Source organism: Pelobates fuscus, chromosome 2, assembly GCF_036172605.1.
Source record: "Pelobates fuscus isolate aPelFus1 chromosome 2, aPelFus1.pri, whole genome shotgun sequence".
Taxonomy (NCBI): Eukaryota; Metazoa; Chordata; class Amphibia; order Anura; family Pelobatidae; genus Pelobates; species Pelobates fuscus.
Genome location: NC_086318.1, coordinates 282449999 through 282470867, shown reverse-complemented (window position 1 = coordinate 282470867; position 20869 = coordinate 282449999). Strand labels below are relative to the sequence as shown.

The window sequence follows — 20869 nt, the reverse complement described above, 5'->3', positions numbered from 1 at the left end:
AAAGCGTGACGACATCCAGTCAGAGATGGAAGAGAGGCAAGCAGTGACACGTTGCAGGACGGCCGGGGAGAGGTCCGGTGAGGAGAGGTATATCTGAGTGTCATCAGCGTACAGGTGGTAGTTGAATCCAAAAGAGGCAATACGTTTTCCAAGAGAGGCAGTATAAAGAGAAAATAGAAGGGGACCAAGGACAGAGCCTTGGGGAACTCCAACCGAGACAGGGCGAGGGGAGGAGGTATCCTTGGAAAAGGAGACACTAAATGAGCGTTGGGAGAGATAGGAGGAAAACCAAGAGAGGACAGAGTCACAGAGACCGAGTGATTGAAGAGTTTGAAGGAGGAGAGCATGATCAACTGTGTCAAAGGCAGCAGAGAGGTCAAGGAGAATTAATATGGAGTAGTGACATTTGGATTTAGCGGAGATTAGGTCATTAGTCACTTTGATAAGAGCGGTCTCAGTAGAGTGGAAAGGGCGGAAGCCAGACTGAAGAGGGTCAAGGAGAGAGTTGGAATTAAGGAAGTGAGACACACGGGTAAAGACAAGTCTTTCCAAAAGCTTTGATGAGTAAGGGAGCAGGGATATGGGACGATAGTTAGAGGGGGAGGACGGGTCAAGATATGTTTTTTTCAGGATAGGTATTACAATGGCATGTTTAAGGTCAGCAGGAACAGTGCCAGAAGAGAGAGAGCAGTTAAAGATGTGTGTTAGGATAGGCACAAGACAAGGGGAGAGAGATCTGATGAGGTGAGATGGGACAGGATCAAGTGGGCAAGTGGTGGGGCGAGAGGAATGGAGAAGTGCAGCCACCTCTTGTTCAGTAGCTGGGGAGAAAGTCTGAAGGGTAGGGAAAGCATGATTTATGTGTGGTTGAGAAAGAGAACGGCAAGGAGGGGAGAATTGTTTCCTTAACTGTTCAATCTTGTCAGTAAAGTAATATGCAAAGCTATCAGCTGTAAGGTTAGTTTGGGGGGTGGCCACAGCAGGGCGGAGAAGGGAATTAAAAGTGTCAAAGAGACGTCTGTCTGGGATTGCGGGAGCATGAACTAATGAGAGAGGAAAAGTAGGACTGTATTTCTCTGCCAGTGATAATTATATTACCCATTGTGTTCAGTAATCATATCACAGGCAGAGGGGAGTATTTTGTGTGGGAGTGTCTGTGTGTATTGTACGGATTGATTGGTTGTATTTCAAAACCCTGTGTTGTGGATTGTGAATAAAAGAGGCTGTATGTGCCAGTACAGTCAGTTCTGCTTGACCCTCAAAACTAAGTGTTGTCTCGTTACTGGGGGAATCTGCTACAAGGGATTGCTATGCTAGTCATACTCCCTTGCTATATCACTACTAAGCTCTTATAAGAGCTTGTTCCTGTCTTGGTCTCTGGAGGAGTCTACAGTGGTTATGTTGTCGGCTGGAGTGCTTGGAGACCTCAGGAAGCGCTAGGAGCATCCTTCAACGGAGGTACCAAGTCGGGGTGCCAGGTGATCCGTTACACACGCTCCCTCTCAAAGTGAGCATTTTAGTTCAATGCTCTTCCAGGGCAGACCATGCGTAGAGCTCTGCTGAAGAGCTCTAGCATGAGAAAAAAGCCCTGTATATGTTCTGCATAGCGCAAGCAAATTTAATAACATGCTTGTGCTGCGTTTCCTTGCAACTTGTCTCTGGTGTCTCTATAAATGGATACCAGGAGACAAAAGGTTCAAGAAAGAATATTGTGCATGTGTTTGGAGCCTTCTTGTGAGATTGTGTGTGTGTGTGTAGAGTGAGCTGATTGTGATGTGGTATTGTGTAATAAGGTCGGTTTTAGTCATGTTGTGTTTGTGGTGTAATGTAATGCATATGTGGCTAGGGGCTGTACAGAATGTGTGTATATGGGATGTAGCATGTGTGTGTATGTGTGTGTGGTGCAGTGTGTTGGGGGGGTTCTGTGTGTATGTGAAGGGTGCTGTGGGTGTGTGTGAAGGGTGTAGTGTGTATGTGAGGTGTGCTGTGTGTGAGGGTGCTGTGTGTGAGGGTGCTGTGTGTGAGGGTGCTGTGTGTGAGGGTGCTGTGTGTGAGGGTGCTGTGTGTGAGGGTGCTGTGTGTGGTGGTGCTGTGTGTGGTGGGTGCTGTGTGTGTGGTGGGTGCTGTGTGTGTGGTGGGTGCTGTGTGTGTGGTGGGTGCTGTGTGTGTGGTGGGTGCTGTGTGTGTGGTGGGTGCTGTGTGTGGTGGGTGCTGTGTGTGGTGGGTGCTGTGTGTGGTGGGTGCTGTGTGTGGTGGGTGCTGTGTGTGGTGGGTGCTGTGTGTGGTGGGTGCTGTGTGTGGTGGGTGCTGTGTGTGGTGGGTGCTGTGGGTGCTGTGTGTGATGTGGGTGCTGTGTGTGAGAGTGATGTGGGTGCTGTGTGTGAGAGTGATGTGTGTGTGTGAGAGTGATGTGTGTGTGTGAGAGTGATGTGTGTGTGTGTGAGAGTGATGTGTGTGTGTGTGTGTGAGAGTGATGTGTGTGTGTGTGTGTGAGAGTGATGTGTGTGTGTGTGTGAGTGATGTGTGTGTGTGTGTGTGAGTGATGTGTGTGTGTGTGTGTGAGTGATGTGTGTGTGTGTGTGTGAGAGTGATGTGTGTGTGTGTGTGAGAGTGATGTGTGTGTGTGTGTGAGAGTGATGTGTGTGTGTGTGTGAGAGTGATGTGTGTGTGTGAGTGATGTGTATGTGCTGTGTGTGAGGGTGCAGTGTGTGAGAGTGCCGAGTGTAAGTGTTAGAAAGGAGGGGGAGGGGTGTTAAAAAGCAAACAAGTAAAAAAAAAAAAAAACTAAGCAGGCATTATGTCCCCCCTTCCCTTCTTACTTTTAACCTGGGGGGACACCGGCACGTGGTGGTGGTGGGGGGGGGGGGGAGGGGGGGTGGCACTCTCACACCATCCCTGGTGGTCCAGTGGTGAGTGGCAATGGCAATGCTCCGGATCTCGCAAGAGGAACCCGGCGGAGCTGCAAGATAGAGCTCCGCCAGGTCCTCCTCTCCCCCCCCCCCATCCGCGTATCCATTCAAGTGGGCCGGTGATGGAGAAGTTTGATCTCCCCACTGGCCCGTCATTGAAAACAGCGGGGTCGGCGTTTGGATAGTGCCGGCCCTGCATAGACCGGCAGGGGAGATCCTGTGACCTCCCCTGCTGGCCTCGGCCCATGGCCACTGCTACCCACCGGGCATTTGCCCGGTGTGCCCTATGGCCAGTCCGGGCCTGACTGCAAGAATTGCCTTTGAGGGTTAACTCACCTCTAGTGGCTGTCTACCAACTAACCTAACTATTTTTTTGTCATATGCAAACACCCACCAACACATGACTTTCAGTTTCACACTTCAAGATCATTTTAGAAACCGAATAAAGATAAGGGTATTCAGATCACATCCATTGGAAAACCCCAATCTAAATTTCACTAACTTCTTTATAGAATGCAATTAGGTTAATTTGGCATGACCTTTCTTTCATAAATACATACTTTCTACAAATACTTAGTTTTGTGCATCAGATTTGGATTCTGTAACCGTTATTGAAATATTTTAAAACCATACATCATTCCTTACATCATTTGCCCTATTACTGTTCTAACATGAATCAAAATCCTAGACATATGTAGCATTTATAAAGGAACTCCCTGTACTGATTATGGTACCAGGTTGTGCCTTGGTGTAACATTTTAAGAGTGTTTTGATAACTTACCAGTAGTCTGCTAGTGCTAGCTGCTTCTTCCTCTTAAAGGAACACTATAGTCACCTAAATTACTTTAGCTATATATAGCAGTTTTAGTGTATAGATCATTCCCTTGCAATTTCACTGCTCAATTCACTGTCATTTAGGAGTTAAATCACTTTGTTTCTGTTTATGCAGCCCTAGCCACACCTCCCCTGGCTATGATTGACAGAGCCTGCATGAAAAAAAACAACTGGTTTCACTTCCAAACAGATGTAATTTACTTTAAATAATTGTATTTCAATCTCTAAATTGAACTTTAATCACATACAGGAGGCTCTTGCAGGGTCTAGCAAGCTATTGTCATAGCAGGGGATAAGAAAATCTTAATTAAACAGAACTTGCAATAAAGAAAGCCTAAATAGGGCTCTCTTTACAGGAAGTGTTTATGGAAGGCTGTGCAAGTCACATGCAGGGAGGTGTGACTAGGGTTCATAAACAAAGGGATTTAACTCCTAAATGGCAGAGGATTGAGCAGTGAGGCTGCAGGGGCATGTTCTATACACCAAAACTGCTTCATTAAGCTAAAGTTGTTCTGGTGACTATAGTGTCCCTTTAAGACAAAACCTCCTAAACCAAGCTAATATTGGTTCTGCAAGGCCAGACTCATTGGTTGAGAGTTATCAGTTGTAATAATAATTTGCGATTTTTATAGCGCTTTTCTCCCTGTAAGGCTCAAAGCACTTTACAAATAAACAAACATAAAGACATAAAAGCTAGGGATTTCTGAAGGCGATGGAGTGTTTTTTTCTGGGAAGCCCCAGTAAAGTACATTGCAGGTCTCTAGCCTAGAGGATACAAATGCATGGATTAATGTTGGCATATCATCCGGTGGAATTAAGTGTTGTATCCTGGCTATGTTTTTCAGATGAAAGTAGGCAGATTTTATTACGGAGGAAATCTGCTGTTTAAATGATCGTCTAAAGTCAGCACCCTGAGGTTTCGTACCTCTGATGAATTAATGATTTCAGTGCCTCCAAGCTCCAGGCCAGTTGGGTGATCATGGGATATTTTTGTTGCCCGGGGTCCCCTCACCAAGAGTAACTCTGTTTTGTCTGGGTTCACTTTAAGCCAACTAGCATTCATCCATTCTATGAGGTCTGCTAAGCAACTGTTGATGCTGCATGTTGGGCCTGTGGTATCTGGAGCAAAGGAGAAGTAGAGTTGTGGGTCATCAGCGTAACAATGATACCTTAGGCCATGTCGCCTAATGAAGTCCCCCAGTGGTAGCAAGTAAATTGCCAATAGCATGGGAGACAAGATGGATCCTTGTGGAACTCCGTAGGTCAGTTCTGTTGGTGCCGATGAGCTTAATCCTGATGTTATTCTGTCATCTACCAGTGAGGAAATATTTAAACCAGTTAAGGACTGTGCCTCCTAGACCACAGATGTGCTGCAAGCGCTCTATTAAAATCCTATGGTCAATGGTGTCAAATGCAGCTGAGAGATCTAAGAGGATTAAGATGGAGTAATCACCTTTCTCGCTGAGGAGATCCTGCCCAAGCAGGGATAGGGTGTCATCAATCCAGGTGTTGAAGTCTCCCAATATAAACCATCTGGGGTGTTCAAGGATTAAGCCAACCAAAAGGTCTAAGAGTTCCTGCATAAATCTCTTCCCATCTCCTAGGGGTCTGTAAATTAACAGTATCTGGAATCCTCTATCTATTGGTTACGGTGCTAAGAGTGCCCTAGTGTCCTGCCAGTTTAAGTAGTCAAACCATTTTAGAATGGTTTGGATTCTTACTTGGGGTCTGCCAGGCACTGCTTCCTGTCTCCTCACAGCCAAAAGTGAAAGTGGGGTGCATAGGGTTGTTCATTATGGCCAGTTAGGCTAAGCTAGGTGACGAGAGCTTCCAGCTATGATGAATCAGGAAGCAGCACCTGGGGGATTGCCGGTAAGCAGTCAAACCGTTCTAAAACAATTTGACTACTTACCCAGGTAAGGCCTGGGAATTCTTGGCATTATAACCAATTTAGTGTACTATGGTGGTAATACTGATTTGAGTGTTGCTTTAATGTTGTTATGTATGTATATATAGGATATCAAATGAAAAAGAGGAAAATTATTGTTGAACAAACACATAGCACAAAAACTAGGTTTGGCCTTTGTTCTCAAGTTGAGCAATTTTCTTAAAGCAAATAACAAATAATGTAATGTTTGAAAAATAAAAAATATAAAACCACATTTTTATACTAGTGACAGGTTATAGATAGAAAAGTGCAAATTTGTGCAGGAGAGCCACTGAAGATGGAAACACTCCGCTGATCCCTCCAGAAACAAATACAGTAGTATCTAACCAAAGTTAAAATACAATACAGGGCGCATATTGATTCCATTCAATTGTGCCACTGATTTTGTAAGTTTTCCATTTGTTTGTTTTTACTATATTTGTGAATTAAAGTTTTCACTACGATCTTTTATTCTTCTCTTTTCCGTGTAAGTTTGTACGTTTCCAAACATTTGGGTATTTTAACTTTGGTTAGATATGACTCTTTGTATTTTTTTAAAATAAGTTATGTTCCACTGTATTAACACCACTTTAGTTTTCTATAGTTTCCATGGGTTAGTGACTAAAGCCATTTTGTCACTTTTGTTATGCTTTTTTTTTCCCCACAAGTAATTTCACACTTTATTAGATGTTCCCTTTCATATAATTATATGTACAATTTATTTTTTATTTTTATATAATTCTTTATTTTTTCTGTGCAAGGCTAAGAATACGCTAGTAAAGCCACGATCGCTATGACAGGCCGAACATTAACAATATTAAACAGTGTGGCATACAGTTGTCAGCTCAATTTTATGATAATTAGTACATATAAACTAAAGACAAGACAATCGTGTATTTATAGATCAAAATAGCTTACGTAAACTAATCTGTAAATAGTTGGTTGCTGAAAAAAGGTTATTGTGATGCAGTATGAGTAAAGAGCAACTAATCAACTTTCTAACAGCAGGCTTCCTCATGTATGTAATTAGCTTGACAGGGTTAACCTGCACATTTTCTATAAGTACACAGGATGAAGTCATGACATACGAGTAGCCAGGCACGGTCATTAACTTTGCTTGCATGTCATGGATGCTTGTTAAAACTACTAACTTTGGCTAGGGTTTGTGCCCAAGTGGCTACTACAAAAGACTGGGCATACCTCATTTTGAATACCCTGGGATGTCTACTTTTTCACATGGTATGCCTTAATGGGGGTAACTTTAATTTCTGGGCTGCCATACGGTCTCAAAGGCAACCTAGACCCAGCAAACCAATCTGTCAAATTTCTATGTAGAAAAACATAATAATGGACAAGCCGTATATTTGACCCTGTAACTTTACAAAACCCCATAAAATCTATACATGAGGGGTACTGTTTTACTCGTGAGACATTTCTGAATACAAATATGTATTTTTTTTTTTATTGCAGGAAAACCGAACAGTATTCTGACATCAACAGTTAAATTGCCATGCAGAAATTGAAAAATAAAATTTCTTAGTTTTTTTTAAAGTTTTTACATTTTATTCATATAAAATGGAGTTCCATATATGAATGTTTGATATGAAATGAATGCTCTGTTTCCCCTGAACAAAATCCTATATATTAAGTGTGGGTGCACTTAGTACGAAAGAGGTAAATTATTGTTGAACAGACTTATAGTTTGTTTACATTTTGTTTTGCTCACAATGTGTACATTTGGCTCGGTCCTTAACCCCTTCCCGGCCGCGGACGTACCAGGTACGTCCGCCCTTAACGACCTATGTAAAGTGTTGGTACTGGATCGGAGGTTATAGGAAGTGGGAACAGCTGGGGAAAGCATTTTGTTCAGGTAGGGTGGGAGTTTTCCAGAAAAGCTCTTAAACACAAGGCTGGAAAGATGAAGGGTGCGTCTGGATTCCAGCGACAGCCAGTTTAGTTCTTTTAGCATGTCACAATGGTGAGTCCTGTAATTACATTGTAGCACAAATCGGCAGAACGAGTTATACAATGTGTTGAGTTTATTAATGTGGGATTGCGATACAGATGCATATACTACATCCCCATAATCAATGATTGGCATCAGCATTTGCTGTACAATCTTTTCCTTTACTGTATGGCTTAGGCAGGATTTGTTTCTGTACAGGGCACCTAGTTTTGGATAAAGTTTAGATGCAAGCTTTTCTATGTGCAGTCCAAAAGATAGATTGTGGTCCAACATCATACCCAAGTATTTAAAAGGGTGGACTCCGGTCAGTGTGCCATTTGAATTTGTTTTGATGGATTGGTGGGAATTGTGTAATCTAGGTACTGTTCCAAAGATCATTGTGACAGTTTTGTCAGTGTTCAGGAAGAGTTTGTTTTTTGCGATCCACTTTTCTAACTCTGTAAACTGGTCTTGGAGCACAGCCTCAAGCTGCGGTAGATCGGATTTGCTCGCATAGATTACTGTGTCATCTGCATACATGTGTACATTTGAGGATTTGCCGACATTAGGCAGATCATTTATAAATAATGTAAATAGTAGGGGGCCGAGAATGGAACCTTGGGAAACACCACACGTGACTGGGAGAGGGAGGGAGTCGCTGTCAGAAATGGACACATATTGCGAGAGATCCGATACATACGATCGAAACCAGGTTAGCGAATAATCACCAATACCTGAGTTTTTGAGTTTGTGCAGTAGAATGTCATGGTCTACTGTGTCAAAGGCCTTAGCAAAATCAAGGAAAATAGCTCCAGTTAGGTCTCCTTGTTCCATGCCAGTTTAGATGTCATTGCAAACTTTTAAGAGGGCAGTTGTGGAGTGATTCTGGCGAAAGCCAGATTGATCAGGGGTCAGATAGTTTGATTGTTGGTAGTACTCACATAGTTGCGTATGGACACATTTTTCTAAGATTTTTGACAATACCGGGAGCAATGATATTGGGCGATAGTTAGAAACCAAAGTAGTGTTACCACTTTTATGGATAGGCACTACTCTCGCAGTCTTCCAGAGTTTGGGTATGTATCCAGACACCAAGGATTCGTTAATTAGAGTTGCGAAGGGTTTAGCAATTGCCGGTGCACTGAACTTCAACAGCATTGCTGGGATTTGATCAGGTCCGGAATGGTTTTTCATTTTTAGATTAAGATGCTTTTTAATGACACTAACAGGTACAGGTCTAAAAATTAACTTGTCTATATTGGGCCTTTGCAAATTTAGTGGGACCTGATCCACATTTGTAGTTTCAGGATGCATGTCATTTATTAGCTTGGCAGTAGAGCATCCGACAAAATAATTGTTAAAGGCATTTGCTACATCTAAGTGAAATTGCAGAGTTTGGTTATCCACTTTGACAGTGGATTGGGGGAGTTTGTAGTTTTTTTATGGTTTTCCAAAAGTTTCTAGGGTTTGAGATGTTATTGTTCAGATTTTCATAGAAATATTGGGCCTTGGCCAATTTTGTTTATTTTGTGCATATATTTCGCCATTGTCTATATGCACAGTGATCATTCATAGAGCCAGTACGCTTAAATTTTGACCACACTGGTACATTTGGATGAGGTCAGCTGTGATCCAGTTCATATGTGCTCCTTTTACCCTCACCTTACGCAGCGGGGCATGCAAATTCCAAATTTGTAGGAGTTCAGATTGAAAGAATTCAACAGTACAGTCTAGATCTGGGATAATGTTTAATCTGTGCCATGGGAGGTTCTTGATGTAATTTAGGAAGGATTCAAGATTCAATTTTTTGAAGCACCTAGTTATTTTAACCTTGGGAGAGGATTTAATAGCCTTTATTTTGCGCATGCAGTACACTAAACAGTGATCACTGAAAGTGTTTGGGATAACACCGGCCTCCTGGATTCTATCAGGAAAAGTGGAGAGAATCCAATCTAGCAGGGTATGGTTATGGCTTTTAATGTTTTATGTGTGTTGGGGAGGAGATTAATTGCGTTGGCTGCAAAGTCTTAAACAGCGTGCAAGAACTATTATTTTTAGGATTCAGCCAATCAATATTAAAATCTCCAAAGACCAACAGTTCACTTTTTGGGTTTTAAGCTATGGTTTCACTAAGGAGATGGGCTATGTCAGAAAGGGAATGCACAGGGGAGCTAGGTGGGTGGTAGATTCCTGCAACAATGATTGATTTACTGCACGGGATCTCAATTGTGCCAGAAAGGAAATCAAAGGTGGCAGGAGGACTAAGGTTTTGTAAAGGGGTAAACTTTATGGAATTGTCAACATAAATAACAATGCCTCCTCCTCTCCTTGCTCTGTCATTTCTAAAACATGTATACCCCTGTATTGCAATGGCGGTGTCTGGTATTTTAGTCGTTAACCATGATTCTGAGAGCACAGTGATTTTTGGTTTGTAATGGGAACACCAGGCTTGCAGTGCATCCAGTTTAGGGAGTAAACTACGTATGTTGCAGTGCACAAAAGAGAGGCCTTTTTTTAGTGGGGAGATTAGGACTAGAATTAGCTGGGGGACCAGGGTTAGACTCCACATCATTTGCAAAAGCAAGTAACATAAGGAATAGGAATTTGGACATCATTTTTGTTTGGCCATATACTGAATGGGATACTTTATAATTTTGTGAGGTGGGGGTAGGAGGGCTATTTTTTAGAACTCACCACCAGCACTCAGCAGATAAGTTACAGGAACAGAGCATGCCATGGTGTATGATAATTTGTGTTCCAGTTTGAGGTGTGTGCTTATGCTGGTAGTGGTGTGAACAAAATTGGATTGAGAAAAGGGTTATTAAGAATAACAGGATAATTATATTTGGATTCATGTTAGTGGTATGAGGTGTGTAGTTGAAAATGAAACAGAAATCGCGAAAAATTAAATTAAAGTATATAGTATTGGTGTGTGGTATATCTATTTGTAGGGAGAGAGGGTATGTGTTCTATAGGGTTAAGAGATTGGAAGGGTATGCTGATCACTGTTTGCACCTGTCATTTCAGGAGATTGAAAGTTGTGTGGGAGACTATCTATAAATGAGGAAATAAGCATGTGAGGGGAATCAGTCTTCCAGAAGGCTACCTGTTTCAAATGGCCATGGAACAGCTCGGAGTTCTATGCTGGACTGGGTACAATGACCCTTGTTTGTGGAACTTTTTTAATTTGCCACCTGGCATTCTCTAGTCCTTTGTGAAAGACCTACATTTCTACCTATTGACTTGCTTTGACTTGCTTGGACCATGGAACTGTCAATGTTTTTTTTTTAAATGCATAATTCTACTAGTTTGTAATTTACACATTTTCTGAGCTTTAATACTGGTGATCATTATAGCTTGGGTGATTAGTGTTGTAACCAAGGAACAGTCTCCTCTCGGCAGCCACTTAACCACTGATGAGGCCATCATAGATATCTCTGTCCAATCCAGTGCTTCTCAGTGACATCATGCTATCCCTGTTGATGCTACACATGAAGACATTTTGAAGATCTAACATCTAAACGAGAAATTGCCTCTTGTTCCTATGTTGACTACTGGAACTGAAGACTGCAGTTTTGTGTGTTCCTGCGACTTGGTTTCCGTATTTGTATGTTTGTGAAAAAGTGGTACAGAAATTGAAAACACAATGCTGGGTCAGCTGAAAGAAAGTGTCACTTGTGAGAGAGTTTTTAAATCAACATAGGAATAAAACTCATGGTAATATTAAGTATGTGTAAGAGCATGAAACATGCTTAGATGTGTATGTATAAATATACACAATTATAGTGCAGAGTTCATCAGCAATACACTCATAATAATGTACCTCATGTGTAAGCGTTAAATTGCAAACTTCACCCAATATAGTACATTGCGTGTGAGCTGCCTAAGTTGATGTGCAGTGAATGGGTCCTCCTTCCACCTGTACATGCATGTGTGCAGCAGCACCCAATACAAGGCCTTGGATACGCACTTCAGGAACTACCTTATATACTAGAGTATAAGCTGAGTTTTTCAGCACATTTTTTGTGCTGAAAAACCCCAACTCGGCTTATACTCGAGTCAATAGTCTGTATTATGGCAATTTGCATTGCCATAATACAGACAGGGGCTGTGGGGGCTGTCAGAGCTGTAACTTACCTCTCCTGCAGCTCCTGTCAGCTCCCTCCTCCTCCGCGCCGTCCGTTCAGCACCTCGGTCAGCTCCCAGTGTAAATCTCGCGAGAACCGCGGCAGTTACAGTGGGAGCTGACAGAAGAGCTGACCGGACAGTGCGGAGGAGGAGAGAGCTGACCGGAGCTGCAGGAGAGGTAAGTTACAGCTCTGACAGCCCCCCTCTCCCCCCCACTGAACTGCCAATGCCACTGGACCACCAGGGAAGGAGAGCCCCCCTCCCTGCCATATATCAAGCAGGGAGGGGGGACGAAAAAAATAATAATAATAAAATAATAATAATTAAATTAAATTAAAAATAATAAGAAAACAAAAAAATTGCCCACCCCCCACCAAGGCTCTGCAACACACACACACACACACTGCACTCATACACATACACACACTGCACTCATACACATACACACACTGCACTCATACACATACACACACTGCACTCATACACACACACACGCTGCACTCATACACACACACACGCTGCACTCATACACACACACACGCTGCACTCATACGCACACGCTGCACTCATACGCACACGCTGCATTCATACGCACACACTGTAAATAAATATTAAATTAATATATTTTTTTTAGGATCTAATTTTATTTAGAAATTTACCAGTAGCTGCTGCATTTCCCTCCCTAGTCTTATACTCGAGTCAATAAGTTTCCCCAGTTTTTTGGGGTAAAATTAGGGGCTTCGGCTTATATTCGGGTCGGCTTATACTCGAGTATATGCGGTATAAAGCCTACTGAACATGAAACATAAAATACATTTTAACACTGGGCCTATTTTGCGCTAGGGTACAACCTGTATAGTCGTGATGGATTGCACCTAAACGGAAGAGGGTGTGCTGTGATGGGGGATAGTATGGCTAGAAGGTTGGAGGAGATTTTAAACTAGTAGTAGGGGGGGAGGGTCAAAGCAATCTAGAAAATGTAGATAGGATAGAAATGAGATGGGCTTTAGCTCAGAACAAAGGTGGTAGAGGGGGAAGCTCAGAACAGAGGAGGTATGTAATATTGATAATTCACAAAAAGTACAAATGACTAATGGTAATATTAAATGTATGCTTAATAATGCAAGGAGCCTATATAACAAAATGGGGGAACTAGAGGCAATAGCATACACTAAACAATATGATATAATAGGCATAACATGGTGGGATGAGACACATGACTGGGCAGTTAACTTAAATGGGTACACGTTATCTAGGAAGGATAGGAAAAACAAGAAGGGTGGTGGGGTATGTTTGCATGTCAGCCATGAGCTCAAGTCAAATCTTAGGCATGTGGAGTGTGACAAGGAAAATGTGGAAGCTTTATGGCTAGAAATCTGCTTGGGGCAAACAAAGGGAAATACGTTATTGGTTGGGATATGTTATAAACCACCAAATGTAAATATTCATGAGGAAGAACTGCTGTTAGAGCTAATTGGGAAAGCTGCAAATCGGGGTAACACGGTAATTATTGGAGATTTTAATTACCCGGACATAAATTGGGATAGAGGGACTAGTACTTCAGCAAGGGGAATCCGGTTTTTGATTGTGCTAAATGACACCTTTATGTCACAACTGGTACAAGCACCAACTAGAAAGGATGCTTGTCTGGATCTCGTAATAACAAACAATGTTGATCTTTTAACCAACATTCAAGTAGGGGAGCATTTGGGAAATAGTGATCACAATATGGTAACTTTTGAAATAAAGTCAAAAAAGCAAAAGCATGTGGGGATATTAAAACGTATAATTTAAAAAAAGCCAATTTTAAGAAGATTAGGGCAGCTCTACAACATATCGACTGGCATAATATCCTTAGTGATAAAAACACTGAGGAAAAATGGAAACTATTCAAACAAATATTAGAAATGTACATTTTACAGTATGTACCATTGAGTAATAAATATAAAAGAAACAAATTAAAACCAATGTGGCTTAGTAGAGAAGTAAAACAAGAGCTTAAAAATAAGTAAAGGGCATTTAAAGAATTAAAATGGACAAATCAGAGGCATCCTATATAAGGAAGCATATAATACTTGCAAAAATGCAATTAAAGTGGCTAAACTAGAAAATGAGAAATTGATAGCCAAAGAATGCAAAACCAACCCAATTTTTTCAAATACATCAATTCTAAAAAAAAAAAAAAAAAAAAAAAATGAAAGTGTAGGTACACTGAAAACAGAGATGGGTCTGTTAGTCAATGAAGACCAGGAAAAGGCAGACATTTTAAATAACTATTTTTCTTCAGTATATATTAATGAGGATCCTATGGCAAGAGATATGCATATGATTGCTGCAACAAACTTGCAGATAACTTGTGATTGGATAACTCGAGACCAGGTGCTACAGCTATTAAAGAAAATTAATGTAAATAAAGCTCCAGGGCCTGACGGTTTCCACCCACGAATACTTAAGGAGCTAAGTGGGGAAATAAGTGAACCTCTGTAATTAAGTTTTCAAGCTTCTTTTGTTTCAGGTATTGTACCGGAGGATTGGAGGAAGGCAGATGTTGTTCCTATATTTAAAAAGGGTTCAAAATCCTTGCATGGAAATTATAGACCTGTGAGCTTAACTTCTGTAACTGGGACATTATTTGAACGGCTATTAAGGGATAATATTCAGGAATTAATTGGGAAGAACTGTGTTATTAGAAATAATCAGCATGGTTTTATGAAAACATAGGTCATGTCAAACTAACCTAATTGCATTCTATGAAGAAGTAAGTAGAAGTATAGATCAGGGTGTTGCAGTGGATGTGATCTACTTGGATTTTGCCAAGGCATTTAATACAGTTCCTCACAATAGGTTAGTCTTCAAACTAAAAGAAATTGGTCTAGATGAATATTCTTGTTCTTGGGTAGAACATTGGCTTAAGGATAGAGTACAACGAGTTGTCATTAATGGTAAATTTTCAAACTGGACAAAAGTGGTAAGTGGTGTCCCTCAGGTTTCTGCTTTGGGACCGCTTCTATTTAACATATTTATAAATGATCTTGAAATGGGCATTGAAAGCCATGCATCAGTGTTTGCAGATGACACAAAACTTTGTAAAGTAATAAAATGTGAGCAGGATATTGCCTTGCTGCAGAGGGATTTGGATAGATTGGGGGACTGGGCACTAAAATGGTCGATGAAATTTAACGTAGAGAAATGCAAAGTTATGCACTTCGGGTTGAAGAATACACAAGAAATTTACACCCTAAATGGTAGTGAACTAGGGATAACCACACACGAGAAGGATTTGGAATTGTTATTGACAACAAATTAGGCAGAAATATGCAATGTCAATCTGCCGTTGCTAAGGCCAGTAAGGTTTTGTCATGTATAAATAGGGGCATAAATTCTCGAGTTGAAAATATAATTTTGTCTCTTTATAAATCGCTGGTAAGACCACACCTTGAATATGCTGTGCAATTTTGGGCACCTGTTCTAAAGAAGGATATCATGGCACTAGAAAAAGTGCAGAGACGAGCTACAAAATTGATAAAAGGAATGGAGCATTTTAGTTATGAAGAAAGGTTAAAAAATTTAAATCTCTTTAGTTTGGAAAAACGGCGCCAGAGAGGGGATATGATAACATTATACAAATATATTCGGGGCCAGTACAAACCATTATCTGGAAATCTATTCATAAACAGGGCTATACATAGGACACGAGGTCACACATTTAGGCTTGAAGAAAGGAGATTTCATCTAAGGCAAAGAAAAGTTTTTTTTACAGTAATTGCAATAAGGATATGGAATTCTTTGCCTGAAGAGGTGGTTTTGTCAGAGTCTATACGGATGTTTAAACTGCAATTGGATAAATACTTGCAAAAATATAACATACAGGGATATAATTTCTAATTAGTGGGGTAATCGTTGCTTGATCCAAGGAGACATCTGACTGCTATTTTGGGGTCAAGAAGGAATTTTTTCCTAGTTTGTTGCAAAATGAAGCGCTTCAGACTGGGTTTTTTGCCTTCTTTTGGATCAACAGCAAAAACATATGTGAGGAAGGCTGAACTTGATGGATGCAAGTCTCTTTTCAGCTATGTAACTATGTAACCTGTGGGAGGCAAATCCTGTGTCTCCAGAATTATGCTATACCTGTCAGTGACCCTTGTATGTCATGCATCTTGGTGGAGCTGATGTCCACTGCTCTCAGACTGCATTATATTGAGTATATACAAAAAAATTAGGGATAATCTGCTAACTGGAGAAAGACAAGATCACATACCGTATAACTGTGTTAATTAGTGAACCACAAATTATGTGACAAATGGCCACTCACACTTTCACAGTTGTATAAAAGCCTTGAATACAAATTCCTTCTTGGCGATCAGCTGGATACTTCCATCATGTTATTCCGTAGGTATATGGACTTGGGAGGAAATGGAAATAAAACAAAGTTAGACTATCCAGAGTATAAAAAGGAACATTTAATAACCTAAACAAAAGATTTTTTGTTTATGCTGTTATTACTGAAACACCACACAAGTCCCTGAGGAAGTCCTGCTATTGGAAGAAACGCATAGGACGCCCAGTAGTGGCCTAAATTGTTTTTAACTTGAATGTAAGTTATTAAATTTTCTGGATAGTCTATTTCAACTTTGTTTTATTTCCATTTCCTCCTGAGTCAATATACCTATGGAATAACATGATGGAAGTATCCAGCTGACCTCTAAGAAGGAATTCTTATTCAAGGCTTTTATACAACTGTGAAAGTGTGAGTGGCCATTTGTCACATAATTTGTGGTTCACTAATTAACACAGTTATACGCTATGTGATCTTGTCTTTCTCCAGTTAGCAGATTATCCCCTATTTTTTTGTATATGTTGTATTGAAGACAAGAGGAAGTCTTTGGGGAACCTATGGATACTTTACCCTTATAAGGAAAGTTCCTCTCTGCTAATATTTGTTAAGCACTTTTTCACTTTGGTTTGTGCACACTTATTGTTTGTTTTGTGCATTATATTGAAATAAGATAATTGTATTGGAGAGATAAGCCTGCATGGTCTGTCCTCGTATAATTAGTGAAAATGTCAAATTTCAATACCACATCTAGTGTAAGATAGCTTTTATTTTCTTTGTTTTCCTTTGATGGCTCATCTGTATGGAATATAATATTGCAACCATAATCATACAATATTCTCTGTTGATGAATGTCAGATTTCTACTATATAGATGAATTGATGAGGAGTTGATAATATGAGAATGGTAAGGGTAAGTGAGGCATTAAGTTTCAATCAGTGCCTAACTTTTTATATAGGATGTTGCTACAATAATAAACCTGATAGCTGTAAACTGCTTTAAAATGTCTACCTGACTGATTTGTGAGGATTATTTTCATTATATTTTAATTTGATTTATTTATTTTACCTTTCAGGCAAGAGTTTTGTATGACTTTGATGCAGAACCTGGAAATAATGAATTAACCGTTAAAGAAGGGGAGATCATTACAATAACCAACAAGGTGAGTTCTGTCATCTTCATTTTTGCATGTAATGGGCATAGAGGATACTGTGAGAGGGACAACAAAGTAACCTTTCCTTGTTGTTGAATTTGTTTGCCCTCATGTCTATGGGCTACTTTAGACCATTCTTAACAGCTTGTAACTCTCTCTAATGAGCAAAAGCATCAGCTGTACTCCCATATTGTCATGTCCCGACTTATTCTGCGGTCTTGAAGCCAGTCAGAGGAAAATATTTTGCTCCAGCTTCAGACCACCACCAGTCATGCCTATTTCTGCTGCCAAAAAGGTAGAAAATACAAACTGGATACAATCTATGAAAATTGATGCAATCTGTAAAAGCAATGGCACTGGTTTATTTATAATTACAAGACCCCTTTTTAAGTCTGCAATGCATACATAGTTGTCAACAAACTAGGTTTCTTTATTACTTTTACTATGATGCAGGAAATGTCTTAGTGTACAATGTGAGTTATAACCACTCCTGTTTTCAATAACCCCTTTACGCTGCTACACAGACATACCACTCAATTGTGTATACACAATTGTAACTTTTGCAAATAACATTTGTTTGTTAATTTGCAATAGCTGGACCAGGACAGCAGTGCCAGCACAACCATTCTAGCGGCAACTCTGATGAGCCTCATGAAATTTTGCAATGTGTGGGGAGATAACAGAAAATGAAGACTCCCCACAAACAATCTACACCTCCAACCCAGCCTGTCAATCATAGTCACTGCCACTCTGTCACACTCACCCTATCACATTCATAATTCCACACTCACCTCACACACAGTCACACTGTCACACTCATCCCCTCATCTTTATCATGCCTTTCTACACACATAGTTACCCTCATACATAGACACCCCCCCAGAACCAAGTATACACTCACAGATGCAAAGGGCTGCTAACTGCCAGACTGCAACACTCTCAGGCATGTATACATTACATCACATGCACTGTCATTGTATGTCTGTATTTGTCAATGTGCTTGTGTGTCTCTGTGCATCAGTGTGTTTCTGTTTGTGTTGGAATTTTTCAAAGTGTATGCGTGTACCAGTGTGTGCATTTGTGTCTGTGTCTGTCCGAAGAGGCAACATGACTGTCATGTGAGGGTGATATGATATGGGTAATGTCATGGTAGCATATGCATTATATACTGATCAGCCACAACCACAGTCATTAAAACCACTGACAGGTGAAGTGAATAACATTAATTATTGTGGTGGAACCAGCCTCGCCACTGGGCATTGGAGAAGACTGATTGCCAGCCTCCTGCCATGTGACTATGGCCCCTGGGATGTATTGCCTGCTCTCCTGTACTGCCGAGGTTTGCTACCAACTAGGTGGATTTGGCTATGGAGCTTGTCTAGTGCCCTCTGTTGGTAGCAACAGCAATATGCACTACTTGAATAGCAAGACTGGTTCATTTGCATATTTGGGTAGATTTGCATATTGCTAATTCTGCAGGCACGTGAGATATTTTTCTGTTAATTATTGTCTCCCCCACCTGTTTAAAAATATGCCATTGTGTTATAATAAGTCACTGTATGTTGCCTGCTATCATTTGACTGTTTGTAATTTTATTTAGTTTTCACAGCAATGTTAATGTAATGACCATATGGGCTAGTCCCAAGGAAAATAAAGATTTAGACAGTTCTACTTCACCCTCAATTTGGAGTCCTGTCTCTTATTGGGGGAATCTTTTACAAGGGATTGCTATGCTCTGCATATTCCCTTGCTATAATCACTTCTAAGCTCTTTTAAGAGCTTGTTCCTGCTTTGCTCTGAAGGAAGAGAGGTGTGGCCTGCGGTGGTTGTGGTGTTGGCTAGAGTGCTTGGAATCCTCAAGCAGCGCTAGGAGCATCCAACAACGGAGGTACCCAGTCGGGGTGGCAGGTGATCGGTTACATATATATTGTTACAATGGCCCCTATAAAGATGTAGAATATATTAGATAGCAAGTGTACAGTCAGTTCTTTAATTTTATGTTTTGGAAGCAGGAAACATTGGCAAGTGAGAAGATCTGAGTGATTTTGACATTGGCCAAATAGTGCTGGCTAGATGACTGGGACAGAGCATCTCCAAAACTGCAAGACTTGTGGGGTGCTCATGGTATGCAGTGGTTAGTACCTATCAAAAGTGGTGCAAGGAAGGACCGCCGGTGAACAAACGTCAGGGTCATGGGCATTCAAGGGTCATTGATGTGGGGAGCTAAGGCCATCCCTCCTGGTCCAGTCACACAAAAGAGCTACTGAAGCTAAAATTGCTGGAAAAAAACGGAATGGTCATGATAAAGGTGTCAGCACACACAGTGCATTGCATTTTGCTGCGTATGGGGCGGCATAGCCGCAGACCAGTCAGAGTGCCCATGATAACACAGTGTCCCCTGCCGAAAGCACCTTTAAATGGGGACCATGAAGCAGTGGTAGAAGGTTGCCTGGTCTGATGAATCAAGTTTTCTTTTAGATTAGTTAGATTGTGTGTGTATGTGTGTTTTTATTTGGGGAAGAGATGTTAACACAACTAACTATGGTAAGAAGGCTAGATATGCTCTAGGTAATATTTTTCCTAGGGGTCCTGGAATTCATGTTTATGTTGCAGACTATGTATACCCCTTCATGGCAATGGTGTTCCCTGAATAAAATTGCTTTGTATGTAGGTCCTTGCATTACGATCCAATAAGACTGCTTTGCATGTGAAACCAGTGAGTGCCTGAAGCTTCTTTTTAGACATATCCCTGATGGCAGTAACCTCTTTCAGCATGATAATGCACCCACACTTGTGTGTGCATATGGGATACAGAGTGCGTATGTCAGAAATGTAGTGTGTGTGTAGGTGGTGCAGTGTGTGTCTATAGAGTATCTAGTATGTGTAAGTTGTGCAGTGTGTGCAAATGGTAGGGTGTGCATATAATGGATGTAGTGTCTATAGATAATCTAGTGTGTAGGGGTACAATATGTGTGTGTGTGTAGATTTGCAGAGGGTTCACTGTGTGTGAAGTATGTGATGTGTGTGAGGGCTGCATTGTTTGTGTGAGGTACACTGTGTCTATGGTACAGTGCATGTGTGAGAGGTTCAATGTGTGTGTGGTGGAGCAGATGGGAGCAAAGCAAAAAATATTTTTTTTTTAATAAAAAAGGAAATGTTATATTGTACCTTTGGCCCAGGAGGGGGCATTGTAAACACTGGTGGTTTGGTGGTGATATTGAGCTAACACTAACCTGCAGTTTTTAGAGCTAAAGTTCACTCTCGCAATTCCTACATGGTGCTATGTTGGAGCGTTGCCATGATAACACTCTGGGTTTGCGAAAAGAATGTTCCTGGCAGAGCTGCAGGGTAGAGCCACTGGGTCTTTCTTACCTCTGCCTGAATTTAGCAAGGTCGGCAGTTGGATAGTGCCGGCCCTTCATGGTCTGGCAGGGGACCTCTTCTAATTTCCCCTGTTGGTCTCTGCCCATCACGATGACCAGTTATGGCTCTGCTTTTGAGAAACAGCCCAGAACAGAAAAGAGGGCTGCAGCTTTGGACAGATTTTCACCAGGAAGAGGCTACACTAGAAATAGTGGGGGAGGGGATTTGTAAATGTATAAATAAATATTCCATCATATATGAATTCATTTAAAAACAT

At 41.0% G+C, this 20869-nt stretch overlaps 1 protein-coding gene across 2 annotated transcripts in view; it reads left to right on the top strand.

Annotated features, from left to right (window-relative positions):
• Positions 1 to 20869, top strand: part of SNX9 (sorting nexin 9) — a 456733-nt gene that overhangs the window by 43917 nt on the left and 391947 nt on the right. For both annotated transcript variants that reach the window (XM_063443408.1, XM_063443407.1), the window contains exon 2: positions 17152 to 17238. In XM_063443408.1, coding sequence (XP_063299478.1) covers positions 17152 to 17238 — 87 coding nt within the window. The remainder of the gene's footprint in view (positions 1 to 17151; positions 17239 to 20869) is intronic.